At 36.9% G+C, this 20,421-nt stretch overlaps 1 protein-coding gene across 2 annotated transcripts in view; it reads right to left on the minus strand.

The window, feature by feature from the left end:
• Auts2 (activator of transcription and developmental regulator AUTS2) overlaps positions 1 to 20,421 on the minus strand; it is a 1,053,970-nt gene that overhangs the window by 752,190 nt on the left and 281,359 nt on the right. For both annotated transcript variants that reach the window (XM_077802807.1, XM_077802806.1), the window contains exon 2: positions 16,296 to 16,508. In XM_077802807.1, coding sequence (XP_077658933.1) covers positions 16,296 to 16,508 — 213 coding nt within the window. The remainder of the gene's footprint in view (positions 1 to 16,295; positions 16,509 to 20,421) is intronic.

The following is a 20,421-nucleotide window of genomic DNA, read 5'->3' on the forward strand; positions in this document are numbered from 1 at the left end:
AATAGTTAGAAACACAATATTTTTAAACTGTCAATTCTCCCCCAATTAATAAACTGAATCAATATAACTGCAATAAACACCCCCAGCAATGCTCTGTACTATCTGACAAGTTTATTCAAATTTCATATGCAAATGCAAAGGGCACAGAAAAGCCAAATAACTTTGAAAAAAGAAGAACAGAGATAAAGGACTACCAGCACCTGATTTCAAGATTGACTGTAAACCATACTGGCACTGAGACAGTCAAATAGGTCAAGGAGACAGAATAGACAGTATAGAAATAAACCAGCATATATGTGGACAAGCAATGTGCTGTAGAAAAATGGTTAACATTTTCAATAATGGTTTCAAGAGAAATCAGAAATCCACATGCAAAAAAAAATAGTTTTGAGCTGTTATCTACCACCATATTAAAATTTAACTCAAGCAGTATTTGGTTTATGTCAATTAGAACCACTTGGGGGAAAAACAGAGATAGAAAAGGCAGGAATGGGAGGTGGTGTGGCCAATTATTGAATCATCGGGTTGATGTAAATGAGCTCAAAGGTATGAATTTGCTGTGTATACCAATCTGTGACCAAAGACAGTCCAACCACTGCTTAAGCACATTCAAAAGTGTTGATAATTATTTTGTTGTTGTTGCTGATACTGGAAACTGAACACAGGGACTCCCAAATACTAGGCAAGCACTGTTATACTGAGCTCATGCCAGCCCTTTTTAAAATTTTTTATTTCTGAGACAGGATCTCACTAAGTTACCCAGGTTGGCCTGGAATTTACAATCATCCTGCCTCAGCCTTCCAAGCTTGTGCCACTGTGCCTGGCTAATTTACTCTAATAAATAAAATAATTCACTTCATTCATTTTGTTTGTTTCTTTCTTATACAAATGTTGAATGAAACAATACCAACATTAGTTTTCCTTTGCTATAAAAATAAGAATCTCATGGGGTTAATTAATGATGGTTGAATGTGATGATCATTATCCAAAGTACATATATGAAGACAAAATTGGTGTGAATATATTATGTATACATCCAGAGATATGAAAAATTGTGCTATATGAAATAAGAATTGTAATGCATTCCACTGTTATATATAATTTTTTTTAAAAAAAGAAACCAACACCAAATGAAGGGGACTACACAGAAAATTTCAAAATGCTATACAATATCAGGTGAGAGATAACATTGTTATCCCATGCTACCATACCCTTTTCCACTACCCAGATAACATTCTAATATAATGTATACGTCCCATAAATAAACAGCCTTCATGAAGAAGTACAGCAATCTATACGAACAGAAATTACTTTTTCTGATATATATTACTCAGGAACACAATTTCACTATTACAATCTTAAATTAAATTGTCAGTTTCTGAACTGATCACAACCAAAAATCACATTCAGAAGTGAAACAGTATTGTTTTTCTTCCTACATTCATGCTTATTGTGTGTTTCAATACTACATACCAGAGCCTACAAAGTAAAAATGCTAAGAAAGCAGCAACACTTAAGTAAGTCATGCTCAAAGTCTCACAAAGAGCTCTGTTAGTAGTTATGTCTTCCTTAAAAACAGCATTATGGTAAGTGACAATAACGATAAAATAGTGATACATAACAATAAAACAGTTCTGAATTTCTCAGAAGAACCTCTCTAGAAGTAAGAAGAAGACAGGACTAATGGGTAATTGTTTGTCTTTAACCCCAAGAACTGGCTTAGCCATAGATCCAAAGCCTTTCATAGTCAAAAAGCCAAAGATGATGCAGTTTGATGTATGAGACTGATACAAATGCCAGGCAGCTTATGGAATGCAGTTCCAACATCCTTGGGGTCAGTTAACATTTAATAATCTTAATTAGTATCTTCAGTGAGATTCAGAATGGTTGTCTTGTGTCCTAAGTTTTCTCCTATATTTCCCACCACATTGTTTTTATTTCATTTAACTTTCTCCCTTGTCCTAGTTATAACAGTTAAAATTAAACAACAACAACAAAACACCCTCCAAGTCCAAATACTAAAATACTAGACATTTCTTCAAGTAATGACAATGCATCCTGCTTTAGTAATTTTGTCCTTAATTTCAAGAAGAAATTTTCACAATTCATACATTTATTTTAGTAAGATAACCCAATCCAAAAGAACAAAATCAGAAAAAATAGTGATTCATGTATTTGAATTAGGAAAATTTCTTACATATTAAGAAAAGGAAAACAAACCACACAAAACTCTCCATATCTGATGACAAACCCAGAGGGAGACCATAGTTAGTGGCAGCTCATAAATCCCAGCTCAAGATCACAAATACAGTTGTAGGGAAACTCTCCCAAGAAAAATACATGGCATTATAAAAAACACAAGGGAGACTAATGAAAAACTAAGGGCATATCTATCATTCATCAACATTTCAAAGAATATTTTTCACAGCTTATTTACTTTAAACTGTTCCAAAGCAATTAAGTAACCCAAGGACAAAGCCCTGGAAAACAGCAACCACTTCTTCCAGTTCTCTAATGCATCTCACAATAACAAAGGCTTTGGGAAAGTGAAAGGAACACAGAAATTCACTGAAGAAAGAACTCACCTAAAAAAGGGCAGGGAGCCCAACACAGCAACCACTTCCCTCACAACTGTTGATTAGTCCCAATAAGGAGCTGCTGTTCTCTCATAAATTTCGCTTACTCTACATGAATGGAGTAGAGGAAGGATTTTCCAAAATGTATTGAGAAGAATCAATACATGCGCTTCACAATTTACTTCATGAAAAATTAGAAAACTAACCATGATCAGGACCCTGGGTTAGTGGTTAAAAGAAACATGATTTAGAAATAATTTAATTATATTTCTTCACCAAGAATTATTCATAAGAGGAGATTTCTAGGACTTCATTTCAATTTTGAAAGACCAAAAATTACAATCCTCAAATCACCGCTAATAGGCATGGTCCCCAAGCAAAGTCACTGCACCAATCTCACATTACTCTCTTCTCAACAAGGCTTTTAACATCTGCAAAAACAGTATGCATGAGCCCACTCCATTGAATCTAATGTACCTGTCACATCTATGGTAATCTAACAACCATGTGCACATCATAATTTCACCAAAATCAGTCTACTGTAAAACAGAAACTTTTTTGAGTTGTTCTTTGCATATATTACATATTTAAGTACAAGTTGATTTAAAATATTAATACTATCAAGGTTCAAGTTATTTTACAGTCCACTGTTTGACAGCTGAAGGGAAACTAAAAGAAAAGGAAATCTGATGTATTCTAGCATGTATAACTTTTTTACACGATGGAGGCATTCTGACTCAAGTGCCCAGAAACTGAAGGCCAAAGAGGAGGCAATAATTTAGTCAAGGAATAAGTGCAACAGTAGCAAGATAGAACTTGTAACCCAAGAACCCTCATTCCCAGTCTTTCTTCCAATGAATTTTTCCTATCGCCTAAGCAATACAACAGACTGATATCCTTTGCCTCACTGAACATTCTCACAACAAACCCCCCCCCCCGCCCCCGCTCATTCCAGTTGCAATGATTAAGATATTTCTTTAAGAGAGTTCAAAGCAGGGACCATAAAACAATGAGAAGACAGCTTCCTCTTCTTCCAGCTGCCAACATGAGACATCCAAGAGGAATTACTTTACTGTCCAGAAGATTCTAGTATCTGTTGAAAGAGAACCCTAAAGAGCATTTCTTACGACAGTCACAACTCCTCCTCAATGACCTACAGTATCAGACTATACTTCAGAGTCTAAACAAACAATCAAGAAATAGTGTAGAAAGACATTAATATAAAGTGTTCAACATATTTTTTTGGATGTTTCCCTTTCTCTGAATCACAGCCCAACCAATTTTGTGCCTCGTCTTACCTTCCCACCAAGAAGAGAAGCTAGGCTGACCTTATATGAGAGGTTGATAACCCACAGCACAACAACATGGAAGAAAAGCATTCCTTACTTCAGTCTTTTCATCCACAGCTGTATTCCAGCCCCAATTAAGCAGCCTTTCAGAACTGGAGTAGAACTAGGCAGGAAAATAATTTTTCCTCTTAAATTACTGCTTCACTCTGCTAAAACAGGTCACCTGTACCCTAAAAAATAACTTTTAAAAAGTTCCAAAAAGGATTATAAAAGCTGGAGCAACTAAATGATTATAGCAACAAAATCCTAGGATCCCAGCTCAAAGCACACATTTTGATTGTCCTTGCTTTGTGCCTTGACTCATTGATGGAAAATATGAAATTACTGTGCAAGGAAAGCTATAATACTGTGTATACCTCAAATAAAACTTTCATCACTATTTTTCACTTTTTTAGGAAGTTTATTTTTTAAAAAACATATAAATCACATCTCAAAATCCTTACAAAGGTCACACAACTTACTGGTAACAGAAATGTACTTTCATCAATAAATTTTCATATCAATATTAATTTAGAAGAAACACAAGGTTTGAATCATGTCTAATATTCCTTGGCTTGAACAAGTATGCATTCACTCATACTCATAAGCAAAGTTAACTCATAAAGATAAAAATACCCCCAAAGAGCTTATTACAAGTAGTCCTTGAATTACAACTCTTTAAGACCTGAAAAATGTTTTTATTCACAAATGTCTTCCAAAATCCCCAACTGCTATACATTCACAAGTGCCCAGTGCTACCATAAGGGGAAAAATTTTTTTGTTATATTCTTTTTAATGCTTTTGGGCTTTTCTGCAGAAATCTGCAAGAATCTTTAATAAAATCTTAGACCTCTAAATTTTTTCTCTTTTTTCCCCTATACCACCCTAAATTCTAACAGATTAAACATTTTCTTGGTTAAAAAGCATCCTTGTTGAAATGTGTTATTCTGACTCAATAAGACTATGCTTCTTAAATATAATTAAAGTAATTCCCTCTCAAGCAAAATGAAAGTAGATTTGTAGATGTGGATGGAGGAGGAAATTTTAGAAAATAAATTAAGACTAATTTAATAAGAGCCCTGGGGTCAGGGAGCACTGAAAGAAAAATGTGAAAGCTTCTACACCATATAAAGAAAGTAAAGTCAGTGAAAACACTCCAAGCAAGTAACATAATTCGATTTATATGTCTTTAAGAGAACACTGGATGGAATTTGGGGAATGAAATGAAGAATAGGGGGAAGGCTGAGAAACCCCTTAAAAACCTATTATCATAGAAGAAAGCCCAGAGAAGCAGATAAACTAATGCACTAGGACAAAGGTAGACAATAGTGAGCAGGACGGGCAGAAGAGAAATACACAGCACAAAAATTAAAGCCCTGGGCATTGTGGGGTGAAGGAAAGAGGAGAGTGACTTACAGATTTTAGGATGAGCTTTCCTTCACCCCACAATGCCCAGGGCTTTAATTTCACTAGATGGGACATTTAAATACAAGTTGTCTACAGCTGAGAGGACTGAAGCCACCAGAACATAAATTCCAGGCTAGAGATTTTAGGTTTTTGTTTTAATAAATGTAGGGTGAATACTCAAATTAATGTCTTTTCATTGTAGTACACGTCAAGGGACAGATATTTGTATGGAAGAAGAAGTGAATCTTATGGAATAAATGGCTTTTTGAGAAATTCACTGAGAAATCACCATTGTGACACTTTCTAAGAAAATTAGGATTGCCAAAGTCAAGATAGCAAATTATCTTCAGAAAGAAATAACTTGCTTCTCCTCCTGAGATCACTTAGTTGTTAAATCTCCAACAGTATTCTCACTATAAATTTGAAGTTTAAATTATTTTCATCTGTTACTCTTAAGTTCTACTTAAATTAAAAAATTTTTTTTTACTTCCATGTAAACAGAAATAAGTGATATCTATTTCTAGTTAGCATTAAAAAGTTCCTCCTCTGGACAGCAATATAAATTTTCTTATTGTAAGAGTTCTCAGTAACTGATTCCGTGACCATAAGCAAAACCATTTCTAGAAAATATACCTATCATCTTGATGAAAGCTAAGAACTTGGAAGTTTCTAGAAATACTGCAAAGCTATTAAAATGTTACTAATCCACAAATAATAAGGATAAAATTTATTGGCCACATAATTTTTACTGAATTGTACGTGAAGTAAAAATGAGGGAAACCTAACAAATGTATTTGTAAAAATCAACCATCACCATCATCCAAGAAAACTGGTCAACAGCACAATATCATTTCTAAGAGTTTGTTTTCACTAGGATACAATACTATTCTCTAAAGTTTGTTTTTTTTTTTTAAAGAGGCAGGGGTTTAAAAAGATGGCACAGTAGGAAAGAAACAATTTTAAAGTACTTTAGTGCATATACCTGAAGGTGTTCCTCTCTGACAGATAGTCAACCATGCCTCCCTGTAAACTGTACTTAATCTGCCAGTCTTGGGTTCACTAATCATTAAGAAATCTCCATGATATCATGAAGGAGACACAAGCTATAAACACATCAAGGGATGTCAGAGTCTCCTGTATAGGGTACTCAAAGCACGTTCAGGAAATGTTTCTGCATGAGCACATACAGGGAGAAGGAATTAATCAAGCCACCTAAAAAGGAAATAAAATTAAAATGTTTTCAAAGTTCAAAACGGTTTAAACATGGGACATATAGGACAGTAATTTTTAAAGTGAAAAAACTTACTACTTACAATTTGATACTAAAAATAGCTTGCCCTTTGAGGGTAAAAATGCAAATATTTCCTTGTAAAATAGTGCTCAGTAAAATCACCTCAGCCCTACCTGTCTTTCTCTTGTCTTTGCTGCCTATACCATCTCTTTTGGACCATCATGACTTCTGAAAAATGGGTAGCTGTGGTTTCCCAAGACCAACTTTTCTTGACTGCACTACCAATTCTACTACCTTGACAGGCTACAGCACTGGGAAGATAAACTGCCCATACATTGAAGAGAAGAAGAAGGGCAGGTGCCATCTACCTGAAGGGCAAAAATTTCTTTGGAATAAATTTCTGCTTGTAATGCATGTACTAAACTGGTATCTCATTTTACATTTCATATCTCCAGAGAGGGAAGACATAGTCATATGTTATACTGATTTTTCCCATCTTTTTTTGGTAGCCAATTGAAGTTGGAATATCACGAGAGTGTTGAATAATCAGTGCCATCAATTAGAAAAATAATTATTATTGAACTTTTATTGAGCACTGTTGAGGACCACAGCGAAGAGGCCCCAGCAAACTTCCAGCTGATTGGCTCCTCTGCGGTGTCCCTCATTGGGCTGTTTCCCGCCCTTTCAGACCAAGGAGCTGCTCATTGGGGGACTCTTTTGGCTCCGCCCATGTGACCAGGAAGTCTGCCTCAAGAGCCGGAAATGACCTGGAAGTGCTGGTGGAGTGCTGGTGGTTGCCATTGAGCTCTTGGGGAATTCCTGGAGAGCTGGCTTGGTCCCAAGTGCGTGCTAAAAATAAAGTTCATTCCTGCTTGACAAGTGGCTGGTGAATTGTGCCCAAGCAGACTGCGGCAGAGCACCTTCTTCTGTGTGCCAAGCTATTATTACATATCCTGTGCTGTAGAACATGGATATGGTAACTTTCCTGTGGACAGCCTGTAGTCTAGCAAAGGGAACAGGAAGAAGAAAGGCTACAGAAAAGAAAAACTTGTCATTATAAACTATGCTAAGTGTTAAGTAAAATCAAGGTGAATACAAAGGAGGAAGAACTCCTGGAAGACCTTGAGTTAAACAATGTTGTCAGAAAAAACCCAAAGAAATGACACTTTGGTTTTGGCCCCAAGCAGAAGGTACAGGGAGGTTGTGTCAGATGGAGAAAACAACATGTGTAAAGTGCCCAAGGTAGGAAAGAATGTGGCATGTTGGAGGAAAAGGAGGAAGGTCAAGGAAGATGAAGTGAGGGAGCAAAGATGAAGCATGAGATGAAGGTAAAGAAACTGACACACTATAGAACTGTACCACCTCAATACCTTTCCTTGTTTGAGAAATAGAGATTTAGAGTTTAATTACAGGGAGGTAGGAGGTAGGTGATGGTAAATTATGTAAATAATTTGGTGAAGTCTCAAAAACTACAATTCAACCTTCCAGGAATGCATATCAGGCCCACTCCCCGGGAGCTTTCACATTATTATTTATTATTTAAGGAAATCTTATGAAAGAATTTTTAAAAAATCAAAAGACATTATTCGTAGTCTTTCTCATATACTGTGACAATTCCATGAGTAACCATTCAGTATTACATTAATCTCAAGAGGAAGAGCATTTCTGGTCTCACAGGTATGTATTAAAAAACAAACAGTACCTACTATTGACACACTTCAAGCAATTTTTAAATTGTAATTATAGGTTTAGCAACTTGACCAAAACTTCTTTAAGGGCTTTTATTCTGTTTATTCTATTTGAGAAAGGAAAATGTTTCCTTTTAAATTTGTAGAACCCACAAATTCAAGCATAATATTTTATTAAACTGTAGCTTTCTTAGTTACAAAGAAAATGGTTAATGGCTGTTGGTCTCCACTAATATATAGTCAATATTTTCAGATTGCATTCACACCTGCCCTCTAGTACTGTCAATGATCATGGCCAATTTTGATAATTTGGGAATTAATAAAACTTAGAAATTTTAAGACTCAACCTTGCTGTCTACAAATAGAAGAACAAAGAGGTAAGTAGGACCTAAGAAAAAGATAAATGAACAACTCCCCAGACAACATGCTTATACACAGCTGTGTATATGAAGGAGCTGGTGAGCCTAAAGAGAAAAGAATACAACACAACTACTCCACCAGGGCCATTCAAGTGAAATTCTAGAAGAGAAGCAGCTGTTTTGAAAACCTTTGGGGAGAAAGGGGAAATATAAAGTCTATAACATGTGGCAGAAATGTTCCTTTCCTCCTAATAATATTTTGGAAAAAAATTTGTAAATGTACAGAAAAAGAATATGATCCTATTATTGAAGAAATTAACATCATACAAAATGCACTTAAGTTTCACTGTATGCTCTTTTAACAATGGAGCAAAATTTTACTTTTCAATAAAAAGTAAGTATAATTCAGTTTATTTAAGTGTGACTCATGGGGCATCTGCTCTGGTGTCACCACTAGTGGGAGGAGTTTATATGTGGGAATCCGCATTTTAACAAAAGTTCCACAGTGGGTCTGGTATAGGTAGGTGGTCTTTAGACCACCGTGTGAGAAGTGTCATTCTGTGAATTCCCTACACAGAAAATAAAGTTAACTGTGTCTGAATGTAATTAAGTCCAATCTCAGCTCTTCGGAACTGTCACTGGCCATCAGGACCTATCCAGCTTTATATTACATAATTTCAAAATGTACAACACAAGCCCTTCCCAAGCAAACACAGGTACAAACAGTGATTACAGAATGACCTGCAATATAAGCATCACTGCAGGCAGACACACAGGACAAGTGGCAGCTTCTGCAGAGCTCTGATCAATTCATGCAGGTAAAGTGTTGAATCAGGCCATGAAGCACACCTCTTCGGACCTCCTGAAAGATATCAAGCAGGCTCTGGCAGGACTTGCTGGTGTTTGTGACCTATTTTAGTTTCTGCTTTTGTCTGGGGTTGGGAGTGCACACTGATGTGAGGATACAGGCCCCTAGGTGTGAAAAGTCCTGGAACTCTCTCAATAAGTTTATCAACACTCACATCAATAGGCAATGCTCCAGAATTCATTACCAAATCGAATTCACACCAAATAGGTTCTTTTAAACATCATTAGGACCCAGCAGTAGCTCAAATGCTTTAAAACAGCTGGGTTTCTGTAGCAAAGCAAATGAAATGGGGACTGAAGGTTAAGTATAGCAAGGGGGTTGTCATCAAGGTCCCCTCAGCCCAAGCCTCAGGGGCTTCCTAAGAGCAAACATCACTCCCAGTCAAACAAACCACATATATCAGCATGGTTTTGTCCCAAATAATATTCACTGAAATGTTCAAGGGAAAGCTAAGAATAACGCAACAATAATGTATCTATCTTCATATTTAATTAAAAAGAGAGCTAACAGCACTTCTTAGAGGGAGGTCATCCTTGCTCACCAAAAGATTTCTCTGTACAAAGCTATTTCGGTAACAGATAATAAAACAATTCTACATACAAACACTTAGGAAAGCTACCATTCCAGTAATGGTACTGATGCAACAGCTGACAACTCTAAAGATGAGCAACAAAGCACAATTCTGCAGTTGATAGAAGCCATACAAGATTCAAGCTCACTGTCCACTGCCAAAAGTCTTATTAAATTCAACATCTACCTCTTTGCTTACTGTGCCTGGGAGCCTCAACTGTCTTCAACAGAGTTGTATCATATGAAAATGTCTATAGGTATAAAAGTTACAGACAAAAATTTGAATATACAGTAACATCCCAAAGTTCAATAGATAAAATAACCATTTTCCCTACATAGTAACTTCATAAACAGAGGAAGAAAAGAGAATGATGACCTAAACTCCACTCATGAAGAACACTGCAAGATGTCAACCGATTTAAAATAAAAACTTAATACAGTTATGCACATTGAACCCATGAGCCATGGGCAGATGGCCTGGATCTCTGAGCTTTTCCCTATGTTTATTCCAGCCCAATATTATTGTACATTTGACTGGTTGTGCAGGGCATGACATTCAGCTGTACCTATGTGCACCTAATCTTTAATTTACCTTTGGTTGTACCCCTCTTTTTTAAAAAAAGAATTACACACTGGGCATCAAGACATCCAATAGATCTCCAATAACACTTACCACACAAAGTTGCCTGTGCCTGGCTCTCTGAAAGCCCACCCACAATTTCATTTTCAATTAGCAGCTCCTCGAAAGGCAGTAATGAAAGCAGTTGCTAAAGAGCATTCAGATGTCACCAAAAGACTGCAAACCCAAACTGTAAATAGCACATTGTAAGTTGCCTGTCACTGCCATCAACTCCCACGGGAATCTCGCAGCACATGGCTATCACAACCATCTGTTCAGCTCCCACCAATACCACTGCAAATCACAGGCACCCACCCACTTGAACCTCCTACTCATTACCTGTCATGTACAGACTTGTGTAGAGAAGGGACTGCTGTGAACATAGATCAGAAAAATTGCAGAGGCTTATTTTATGATCTATAGCAGAGCAGATCACATGCAAATACAATGTAACATCAGAAGAGGGGAAAATGTAGGATTAAATTAGCCCCCAAATACATTTTTCAATAAAGGGAGTTCTATTCTATCATGGCTGTGCTAGTTCTATTCTATCAAAATTGTGGCTAAACTTTGTTAAGAGAAAAACATGTTCCCTCAGTGTTCACAAATTTATCAATGGAATTTTCTTGTAGACATTTATTGGAGCTAAGAATCATTTCTGTGGCTTTCTTTTTCCTATTTCTCAAACGCTATACAGAATCTGAATTACCATTAATAAAGTTTTGAACATACACCTCAAATTCTTACTTTGGGAAACTCAAAAATTCACTGTTTTATGAAGCAATTACCTATAGTAATTGTTTCATAACTCACAATTATAAGAGCACCCACTCTTATAATTGCAGTTCCTTCTCTCAAACTCTTTTTTTCCTGTAGTTTCTATTTGAGGAGGTGGCAGAAATATGACATAACCCCCTTTTAGACACTGTTCATAATTATTTTTGGAGGGTTTTATAACTGAATGAATGTGTAGGTCTGGACCTCTTATTCCTGCCACTCACAGGCCCACTGCTTTGGGGTCAGGGTCTCCTTGCACAAAGGCATGTTGGAGCTCTTTCCCAAGGCACAGTTCACTAGCCAGGTGTCTCTGAAGCAATGGCTTCCCTGCCAACTCTACCAGGACTCTCAATTACACACACAGCAGTTAAGACTGGAGTCTTGGCCTCTACCTCCACATGCTTTGCCTCCAGCTCCTTACTGGAGCCTTCCTGGGCGGTAGATGGTACTGTGTTCCACTCCAGCAGCCCAATGGGGACAGAAGCCAGCCTTAGACCTAACCACACAGCTATCTACCCTTAATAGAGCCACTTTCCAAAAATTTTAATTAAAAATTACAAAATGCACTTGAGATATAATTATTATTGGCCACACCACTCTGAAGATCTGTCTCAATGAAGTCATGTGATATTTACACTTGCTTTAACATTTAGGATTCACATAATATATCCTAGATAATGACAAAGCCAAAAATTCCAGAATACAAAAAAGTGGTCACTGCTTCCAAATAACCCAAATTAAAACGAAAAACAAAAAAAATCATTTACCGGGTGGGGTGGAGCACACTGGTAGTTCCAGCATTAAGGAGGCTGAGTGAGGTGGGAAGATCACTTAAGAAAAAGAGTTTAAGATCAGACCAGGCATCATAGTGAGACCTCCATCTCAAAAAAAAAAAAAAAAAAAAAGCCATCCCTCCAGTATAACACACAACTAACTCCTGAACATACACAAGCCTGGATTAAAAATCCTCAATAACTAAATGCTGAAAGTCAGCACCATATTCAAGTCAATCAAAATTCCCAGAGATACTGTAAACCGATTTTTTATTCTCTCAATCTTTCCTTACTTTTTATTCTTATAATTGAACAATGAGAAAAAAGTAAACTGTAACTTAAATTCACAGAGGAAAAACAATTTTATTAGATATCATAGTTAGTGACCTTCACATGACAGCATGATTTTTGAAAAGCAATTAAACTTATTAAACTTGAAACAATTAACATATTAAACTTGAAATTCTGAAGTATGAGGTAAAAATGGTTTAACTGGGGCTCACATTTCTTGATACTAGTTCAAGATACCTTCAGGCATTTAACCATTATGAAAGAACACAGCAAAGTTCATATGTTTTCATTATAAAAGCATAATCACAAATTACATTCATTTTTCAAATGCTCTGACTTCCAGAAGCCTGTAGGCTCTAGAGTCAAGCTGGATAAATACCTGGGTGATTTTGGGCCTGTATTTTCACCCAAAACTAATTATAGCAGGTTTTCAAAAATGTGACTTGAACTGGATCTGTTTAATCAAAGTTTTCCATTACAAATCCTCCTTTGCAAGATAACTTTCTCTAATAATAAATGTCACAGAGAGTTCCCAAGGCATCATGAATAAGTCTCTTTAAAATACAGAACCAGGGGCTGGGGTTGTGGCTCCGTGGCAGAGCGCTTGCCTTGCACATGTGAGGCACGGGGTTCAATCCTCAACACCACATAAAAATGAATAAGCAAAATAAAGATTAAAAAAAATTAAAGAACCAATCACTGGTACCAAACAACTGAAATAGGAAAGAATACAGACTGGGAAATACTGCTTCATCAGGATGGGTGGAAAGATAGATGGTGGCTTAGTCACCTGGGCCCTCATGCACCAACACCACCATTTATGCCAAATACATCCAATGTGCAATGCTAGTACAGAAAGAAAATGAACCCACCAAGGACAGCTCTAACTATATTATTAATTAACCAAAATGAATGAGTAACAGCTTTAATTTTAAAGACTGCACTCGAATCCATGACTTTTCTTCCTAGAAATCAGCAGACATTTTTTAGTCAACTATAAATGTTCCACCAAATTTGGCTCGGCCATACTGGATTTTCAAAGAGAAGCAAATTTCCATTTCTTATAAGTATTGTCTATATACAGTAACTTATATAAAGCTTTTTAAATCATATAAAGCATAAACCATCTTTATCAGCAAGATCAGCGTCTACCTGCTAAACTGGTAACATATTCCCAAATTCCTTTATTTTCCCCATGAATAGTGTTTGCCTACAACTAGAAACCATCTCAATAGGTTATCTCTTTTCTGCAAAATTCTGCTCTTAATGACTTTGGGGCACCTAAATCTCAGTTAAGGAGAAAGGCTCGATTTATTTTGATGATACATCCTGATGTCTGTTTAAAAAGTTAATATATCCTAAAAGTGACTTGTAGGTCACTTTGGTCTATTTCCTCTGGTTCAGTTCAAACCAGACAGAAAGGAAAATCTAATTAATTAAACTGAGATTTAGGATATCTAGTTGGAGCCAAACCTGAAAATTATGTGAACTCTCATCAACATTTTATCATTGCTGCTCTATTTTTGAAACCCTTTTGCATTCTCTGTATTTTAAAATATAAAATACTAAATTTTTAAAGCATTCCTTGTGGTCTCAATGACATATATATTGAAAATTTTTTTACTTTACTCAGTGTTCTGGGAAGGATTAATTACGTTTTCCCAAAATTCTTCTCAGAAGTCATAATTTGGCCAGTACACGTGGCAACACATCACTCTTGTGTTCCTCAGCCGTTTCATTGTGATAATGAATTTAGTCTCCAAATGAGAGACTAAAGCTCCTTAAGGAGACAACCTGTGCAAGCTCTATTTTGACTTTCGCACCCCTCTCCCTTCCTCCTTATTAAAAAATCTTAATCCAAATTTGGTTACTTTCAAACTCTCCAGCTCTTGATCTACCCTCTGAATTTCATAGCTTATTCTGATTTTTCTTTTACCTTCAAAGACCATTTTGATGGCCAAAGTCAAAGTCTGTTTGACCATACTATCATTTAGTTTCTAGAAATATTTGTAAACCCCTCCCATCCTCTGACCTGCTGTGCTTTTTCTGCATACCCAAAGAGAAGGTACAGGGGGAAAGCGGAGGCTCTTGGCTGAAAAGATTTGGATCTAAATCATTGTGCTGAACCTCACTGCCAGATGGCCTCAGACAAGCCATTTGATCAAGTATGAGTTTCCACATCAGCAGGGTAACCATAATTTCCTACTAGGCAGGGTTGATGTACGAATTACAGGTTATACTATGCAAACTACCTCACTGAATGTCTACAGCATAAATATTATAGAACTGTATGTGACTATAGTTAGTAAATTACCATTATAACTTCAATTGGGGGATTTATGTTAGCCCTCAGAAAGACCACCCTGAGTGTCAGACTGAAGGGCATTACATGCAAGAAGCTTTTGGAGTCCATGCTGAACCCATCACTCCAGATGGTTCTTAGTATACTATCCTTTATTATCCACAGGCTGAACTCTGACACTAAACTGCTCATTACCTTTTCTTGAGGCTTCTGAACCTTCTGATCTTTAAGCTAAAATTCATCATGCAAAATACACTCTAGATGCTTTGTAACATAACTTCCAAACCAGTATGATCATTATCAAACAAAAATTTCTTAAGCTAAAATCTACATTATGGGCTGGGGTTGTAGCTCAGTGGTTGAGCGCTTGCCTTGCATGTGTGAGGTACTGGGATTGATACTCAGCACCACATACATACATACAAACATACATAAAACATAGATATTGTGTCCATTTACAATTAAAAATATGTTTTAAGAAAAACTTCATTAGATCCTAGGGAGAGGGCAAAAATTTATATTTAGTGGGGCTAACGATGTGATTATAATGGTCTGTGGGTTTTGAAACCACTGTTTTATATGATTGCAGATCTTTCCCCTCTGCAGAGAAACACCTGCAACTAGAAATTACCTGTTCAGCTTCTGATTAACAGCACCTGCTCTGTGAACCACAATTCCTTCCCCTGCTTCCTTCAAGTAATAGTCAATCCCACCCAATGGTTTCACCAAAAACAAAACATACCCAGGACACAGGTAACTCTACAGTCACTAAAGCCTCCGGGTTTCTGCAGGGAAAAAAAAAATTGTTACAAACAACTTCATCTCTCTTTATCAATCAATCACATGTACAGATTTCACAGGCAAAAATTCTCCCCAAATGCCAAGAGCAATATTTGCCTGTGGATCACTGAAACCTAATTAACAGGCCAGGGAGCCCCACTACTGACTTGTATTCAATTGGCAGATCACAAAAACTGTCTTCAATTGTGGACTATGGAAAACAATTAAGGCACTAGAAGGCAGTCCCTTTCTTTGTCACTGCTCTCCCACATGCCACAATACTTGAGCTTCCCTGGAAAATGTCAATCTTATGCAAAGCACTACTCAAAGAACCAATTTAAGTACCTTGGCACCATGAAATACACAATGTATGTCACTAAATTTCCCTATCCCTTTTGTCCTAATTTCAAGGTTCTTTTCCCTACACACCAGTCCATCTTGACAACTGTCAAGACTTCAGTCTGCCTTAAACACCACTCTGCCCTAAACACATCAAGCTTTGCTGCATAGAGAGTATTCAATGGAAAGGGCACCAAGCCAAAGTTACCAATTCTAACTGAAAAAAAAAAAATGAGATTGGGATTATAATCCTTTGGAAGCAAGCATACAGCTCGGCAAGCAGTTACAGGATGCCACCAAGGATAACTTCTCCACCTGTGCGAAGAACCACAGAGAAGCAGGCATCTATAGAAGTTCACAGAATAAAATAAATCCAAGTTTTCTCACCTGTCTGAGTCCCTTCGGCATTTTCTTTCTCTTCCCAAGGTGCTGGCAGAGATTACGGTCATTTTCTCGGTCTGAGCTGTAGTGGTGTGGGTGGCTGAGTCTGCTCTTCTTTGAATGAAAAGATAAGCCATTGGTAAGTGCTTCTCGTTTCTTCTTGGTCAAGGGAGTCTGGCGTTTCTCCACACGTTCCTGAGGCTTAAGTGCTACATCTTTCTGTAGGGGGGGGAAAAAAGGGAGGAAAGGGAAGCGATGGTTATGTATGTATCTAGGGCCATATCCAAAATAAAGGTTAAATAAAATTACTAGAAAAGGTGATGGGGACAGAAAAATAGAATATAATAACCTAAAACTGAGAAACATGGCTCTCTTTTCAGAGTCCCTGATGCTATCACAAATATACCCTTTCTAATCTTCTTGGACAGAAAACTTAATAAAGCACAAAGTACTTGTTCATTGAAAGTGATTTCACTGGTGCCTTTGTTTCATTCTGTGCTGGATCAGCACATAATGACATTTCCGTAAGAAGCTCAATATTCTTACTTTTCAAGTGACTCTTCAATGACTGTATGTTTCAAAGACGAATACTAAGTACATGCCCAGTTCAAAAGAAAAGGCACAAGACTGAACATATCAGAGCCAACAAGAAGAAAACTATCAATTCATATAATTAGAATGTTTCCATAATGCATTATATTTTTATCACATGTTCATCTCAACATCCTTACTTTCCACCGTCTTTGCAAAATGTAAATGACAATATAATCACAAAGATCAACAGCAACAACTTTGTATTTATCCTTATGGGTAATCAATGTCCTCTAACAGGAATTGCCCAGTGCAGAATCTGAAGCCCACATGACCTGATAAACAGATGTCCCTACAGGCAGCTCACAATATACTGAGAATATCAGAAGGCCTGGGCTCAGTCAAGACGCTAGCACCATTCATTTCAAGCCTTGAAGTCAGTCACTAAAATTCTGAGCTCATGTGCAAAACTTACAGAACCTCAGATCACCTGATATATGCCATATGAACCCTAAGAAATGAGATACAATTCTTAAACTGACAATTTTCTTTCATGGAGTCTCCTTCCCACATTTTCTCAGTTTCTGTGGTCCTAATGGCACACTGAAAAATAAAATAAAACCAAAATAAAGCTGAGTGTGGTTGCGCACACCTATAATCCAGCTACTCAAGAGGCTGAGGAAGGAGGTTTCCAAGTTCAAGGCCAGCCCCAGCAACTTAAGGAGACCCTTGTCTCAAAATAAAAATTTTAAAAAGGTTTGTAGAGGGGGATAACTCAGTGGTTCAGCATTTTCCTAGCATGTGTGTGTTCAGTCACCAGTACTACCAAAAATAAAGTTAAAAAAATTATTTCTACCTATTTTTCCATCTCAAAATTTCACTCTTTCCTCCCTTTGAAATTTAATACCCACATACTAAATATATCACTGCAACTGTAATGATAACCCAAAAGGAAAGGCAAAAGGTATTAAAACTGGGGGAAATGATCTAGACCAGGGCAGAGGGTTAGGGTCAACAAGATAACCTAGTCTGAAAGGCTGAGCACAGACAACTTGGGCAAAGGCCTTGAAGCAGCTGATAGCATAATGTGTCTGAAAAAAAGGTTAAAAGTGGCAGGAAGTAAGCAGCGGACCTCAGCAATCCCAGTGTTTCATCAAAGAAGTGTTTTACATAAGCCAGGTAAAATAATTGGTGGTCAATATATACTTATTTAATGCATAAGTAAACGACTAGTTAAAACATCCAAACCTATAAAGTACAGTAGTGATTAAGCACAATAAAGATAAAATATAATAGTGATTTTAAAAAATACTAAACTGCTTATAATACACCAAAGCAAGCTATGAAAGCTTGATAGTGCCAGTAGGCACTGTATATTGTCATTTACATTTTGCAAAAGTAAGGATGTTGAGATGAACATGTGATAAAAATATAATGCAATATGCAAATATTAAGAAACCCCAGAAACGAGGAAAGGCCTATATGTGGGGGTAAGAAATAAAATTAAAACGTCCACTAAGGCAAGTGAGTGGCTTTGGGTCTAACCTCTAGCTCTTAGATGATCTGTCCTATGCTATTTGAGAGGTAGCTGTCCTGAGGCAATGTGGATGTAGTGAGCAATGTTTCAGAGGACAAGCTGCAATCAATGCAAGTGCAATGGTCACTGACTGCATAGTCTCAGATCTTACACACTATACCTAACACATGAAAATATTCAATTAATGTCTGCTAAATAGAATTCCTTTGTCCAGCATCTACTACCCAAATAAGTTATGTTAAACACCTGCTTAGCTCAAAATATTTTCTGTGTTTAATCTCACATTTAAACAAAAGAGTTACCTCTCATGAAAAGATACTGAGGAATAACAACAACAACAGAAGGAGGCAGACGAGTTACATTGTGAGTTGCTCATTTATAATACAATTAAATTGGACTACTTCTAAAGGAAATACAAAAACTACCTACAGGGTTTAAAAAAAGGGGGGCGGGGAAAAACCCTCTTTTCATTGTCATCAACCCACCTACTGCCCTGAATCTTTTTCTTGTAGCATAACAGATTAATAAACAAATAATAAGTTAGTGTGGTCATGCACACCTGTAATCCCTGCAGCTTGAGAGGCTGAGGCAGGAGGATAGAGAGTTCAAAGCCAGCCTCAGCAACTTAGTGAGTTCCTCAGAAACTCAGTGAGATCCTGTCTCTAAATAAAATACAAAACAGGGCTAGGGATGTGGGTCAGTGGTCAAGTGCCCCTGAGTTCAATCCCCGGGAACCGAAACACACACACACACACACACACACACACACACACACACACAAAATATTTAATAAGGTATCAACTGTGCTTTTTAAAACATTATGCCCATCTCATTAGAGATCAAATCTTTTATCATACTGAAGGTGCCTTAAAAGTATATTGAAAATTATGAGCAATTCATACAAATGTGAATTAATATTTATGAGATTATATTATAATTTTTTCCAAATTCATTTTTTTTCACATAGCATATTAATCAGGGCACGCTTACTGCCCTGCAGAATAGCTACAGAGAGCAAATGGATCCCATGCCGTGACATTAGCTTGTAAGAGACCTGCCAACATCTCAGCAACAGCAGTAAAATCATCTTAGTTTCAATTAGTATTGAGATTTTTCCCACTCTGGAGAGGGGGAGATTAGTGTTTATATAGAGGTGGTGACTTGAGAGATACAAAAAAAATGAATAGTCATGAAAGGATTTTTAATAGTTAAGAGGCTTGTATTTTCAAAGAGTAGAGATTATCTTAATTTTTAAAAGATACATATCCATTTATAAGTTACTGAATAGACAATATTAGTACTTTGGAACAATTCCTGCATAAACCAGGCCATCCCATCATTTGTTCACTCCGAGTCTCTAAACAGTTTTTGACTGCTTCTGAAGTATATAGTAAAATAATCATTTGTTTCCTTTGACTGTCTCAGTGGGAAAAAATGACCAAAAAACTGTCCCATATAAGCAATAAAACTCAAAAGATAAACCAGGCATCATGGCACACACCTATGATAGCAGCAACTTGAGCAACTTAAGGCAGGAGGATCACAAGATTGAGGCCAGCCTCAGTAACTTATTGAGACCCTGTCTCTAAATAAAAAGTGAAAAGGGCTGGGGGGTATAGCTCAGTGGTACAGCACTACTGGGTTTAATCACCAACTCTTGAGTGGGGAAAAAAATCAAACACACAAAGATTAGTTATTAAAGTAAATTAACAACCTATCAATGTTCAGAACAGTTATACAGTGATTTTATAAGTATGTACACGCACACACGCGCGCGTGCGCGCGCGCGCACACACACACACACACACCCCTACCATCAATCAAGTAGTGGTATTTAAGAATTTCCCTAAAGAAACTTGGACAGAACTAGTAAAATACAGGGAGGAAATATGTACATTTCATAAAATAGCTTTTTGGGATCAATGAATAGCAATTTCAAAGCCTATTGATCCATTAGTTTATAATGGTATAGGCTAGTGGTTCCCAAGGGAAACCCCACCTGTAGTACTTTCTGATAATAAGACAACTACACTTCATATTATTCAAGGAAAGCATTTTGCAAAT

Source organism: Urocitellus parryii, chromosome 9, assembly GCF_045843805.1.
Source record: "Urocitellus parryii isolate mUroPar1 chromosome 9, mUroPar1.hap1, whole genome shotgun sequence".
Lineage (NCBI taxonomy): Eukaryota > Metazoa > Chordata > Mammalia > Rodentia > Sciuridae > Urocitellus > Urocitellus parryii.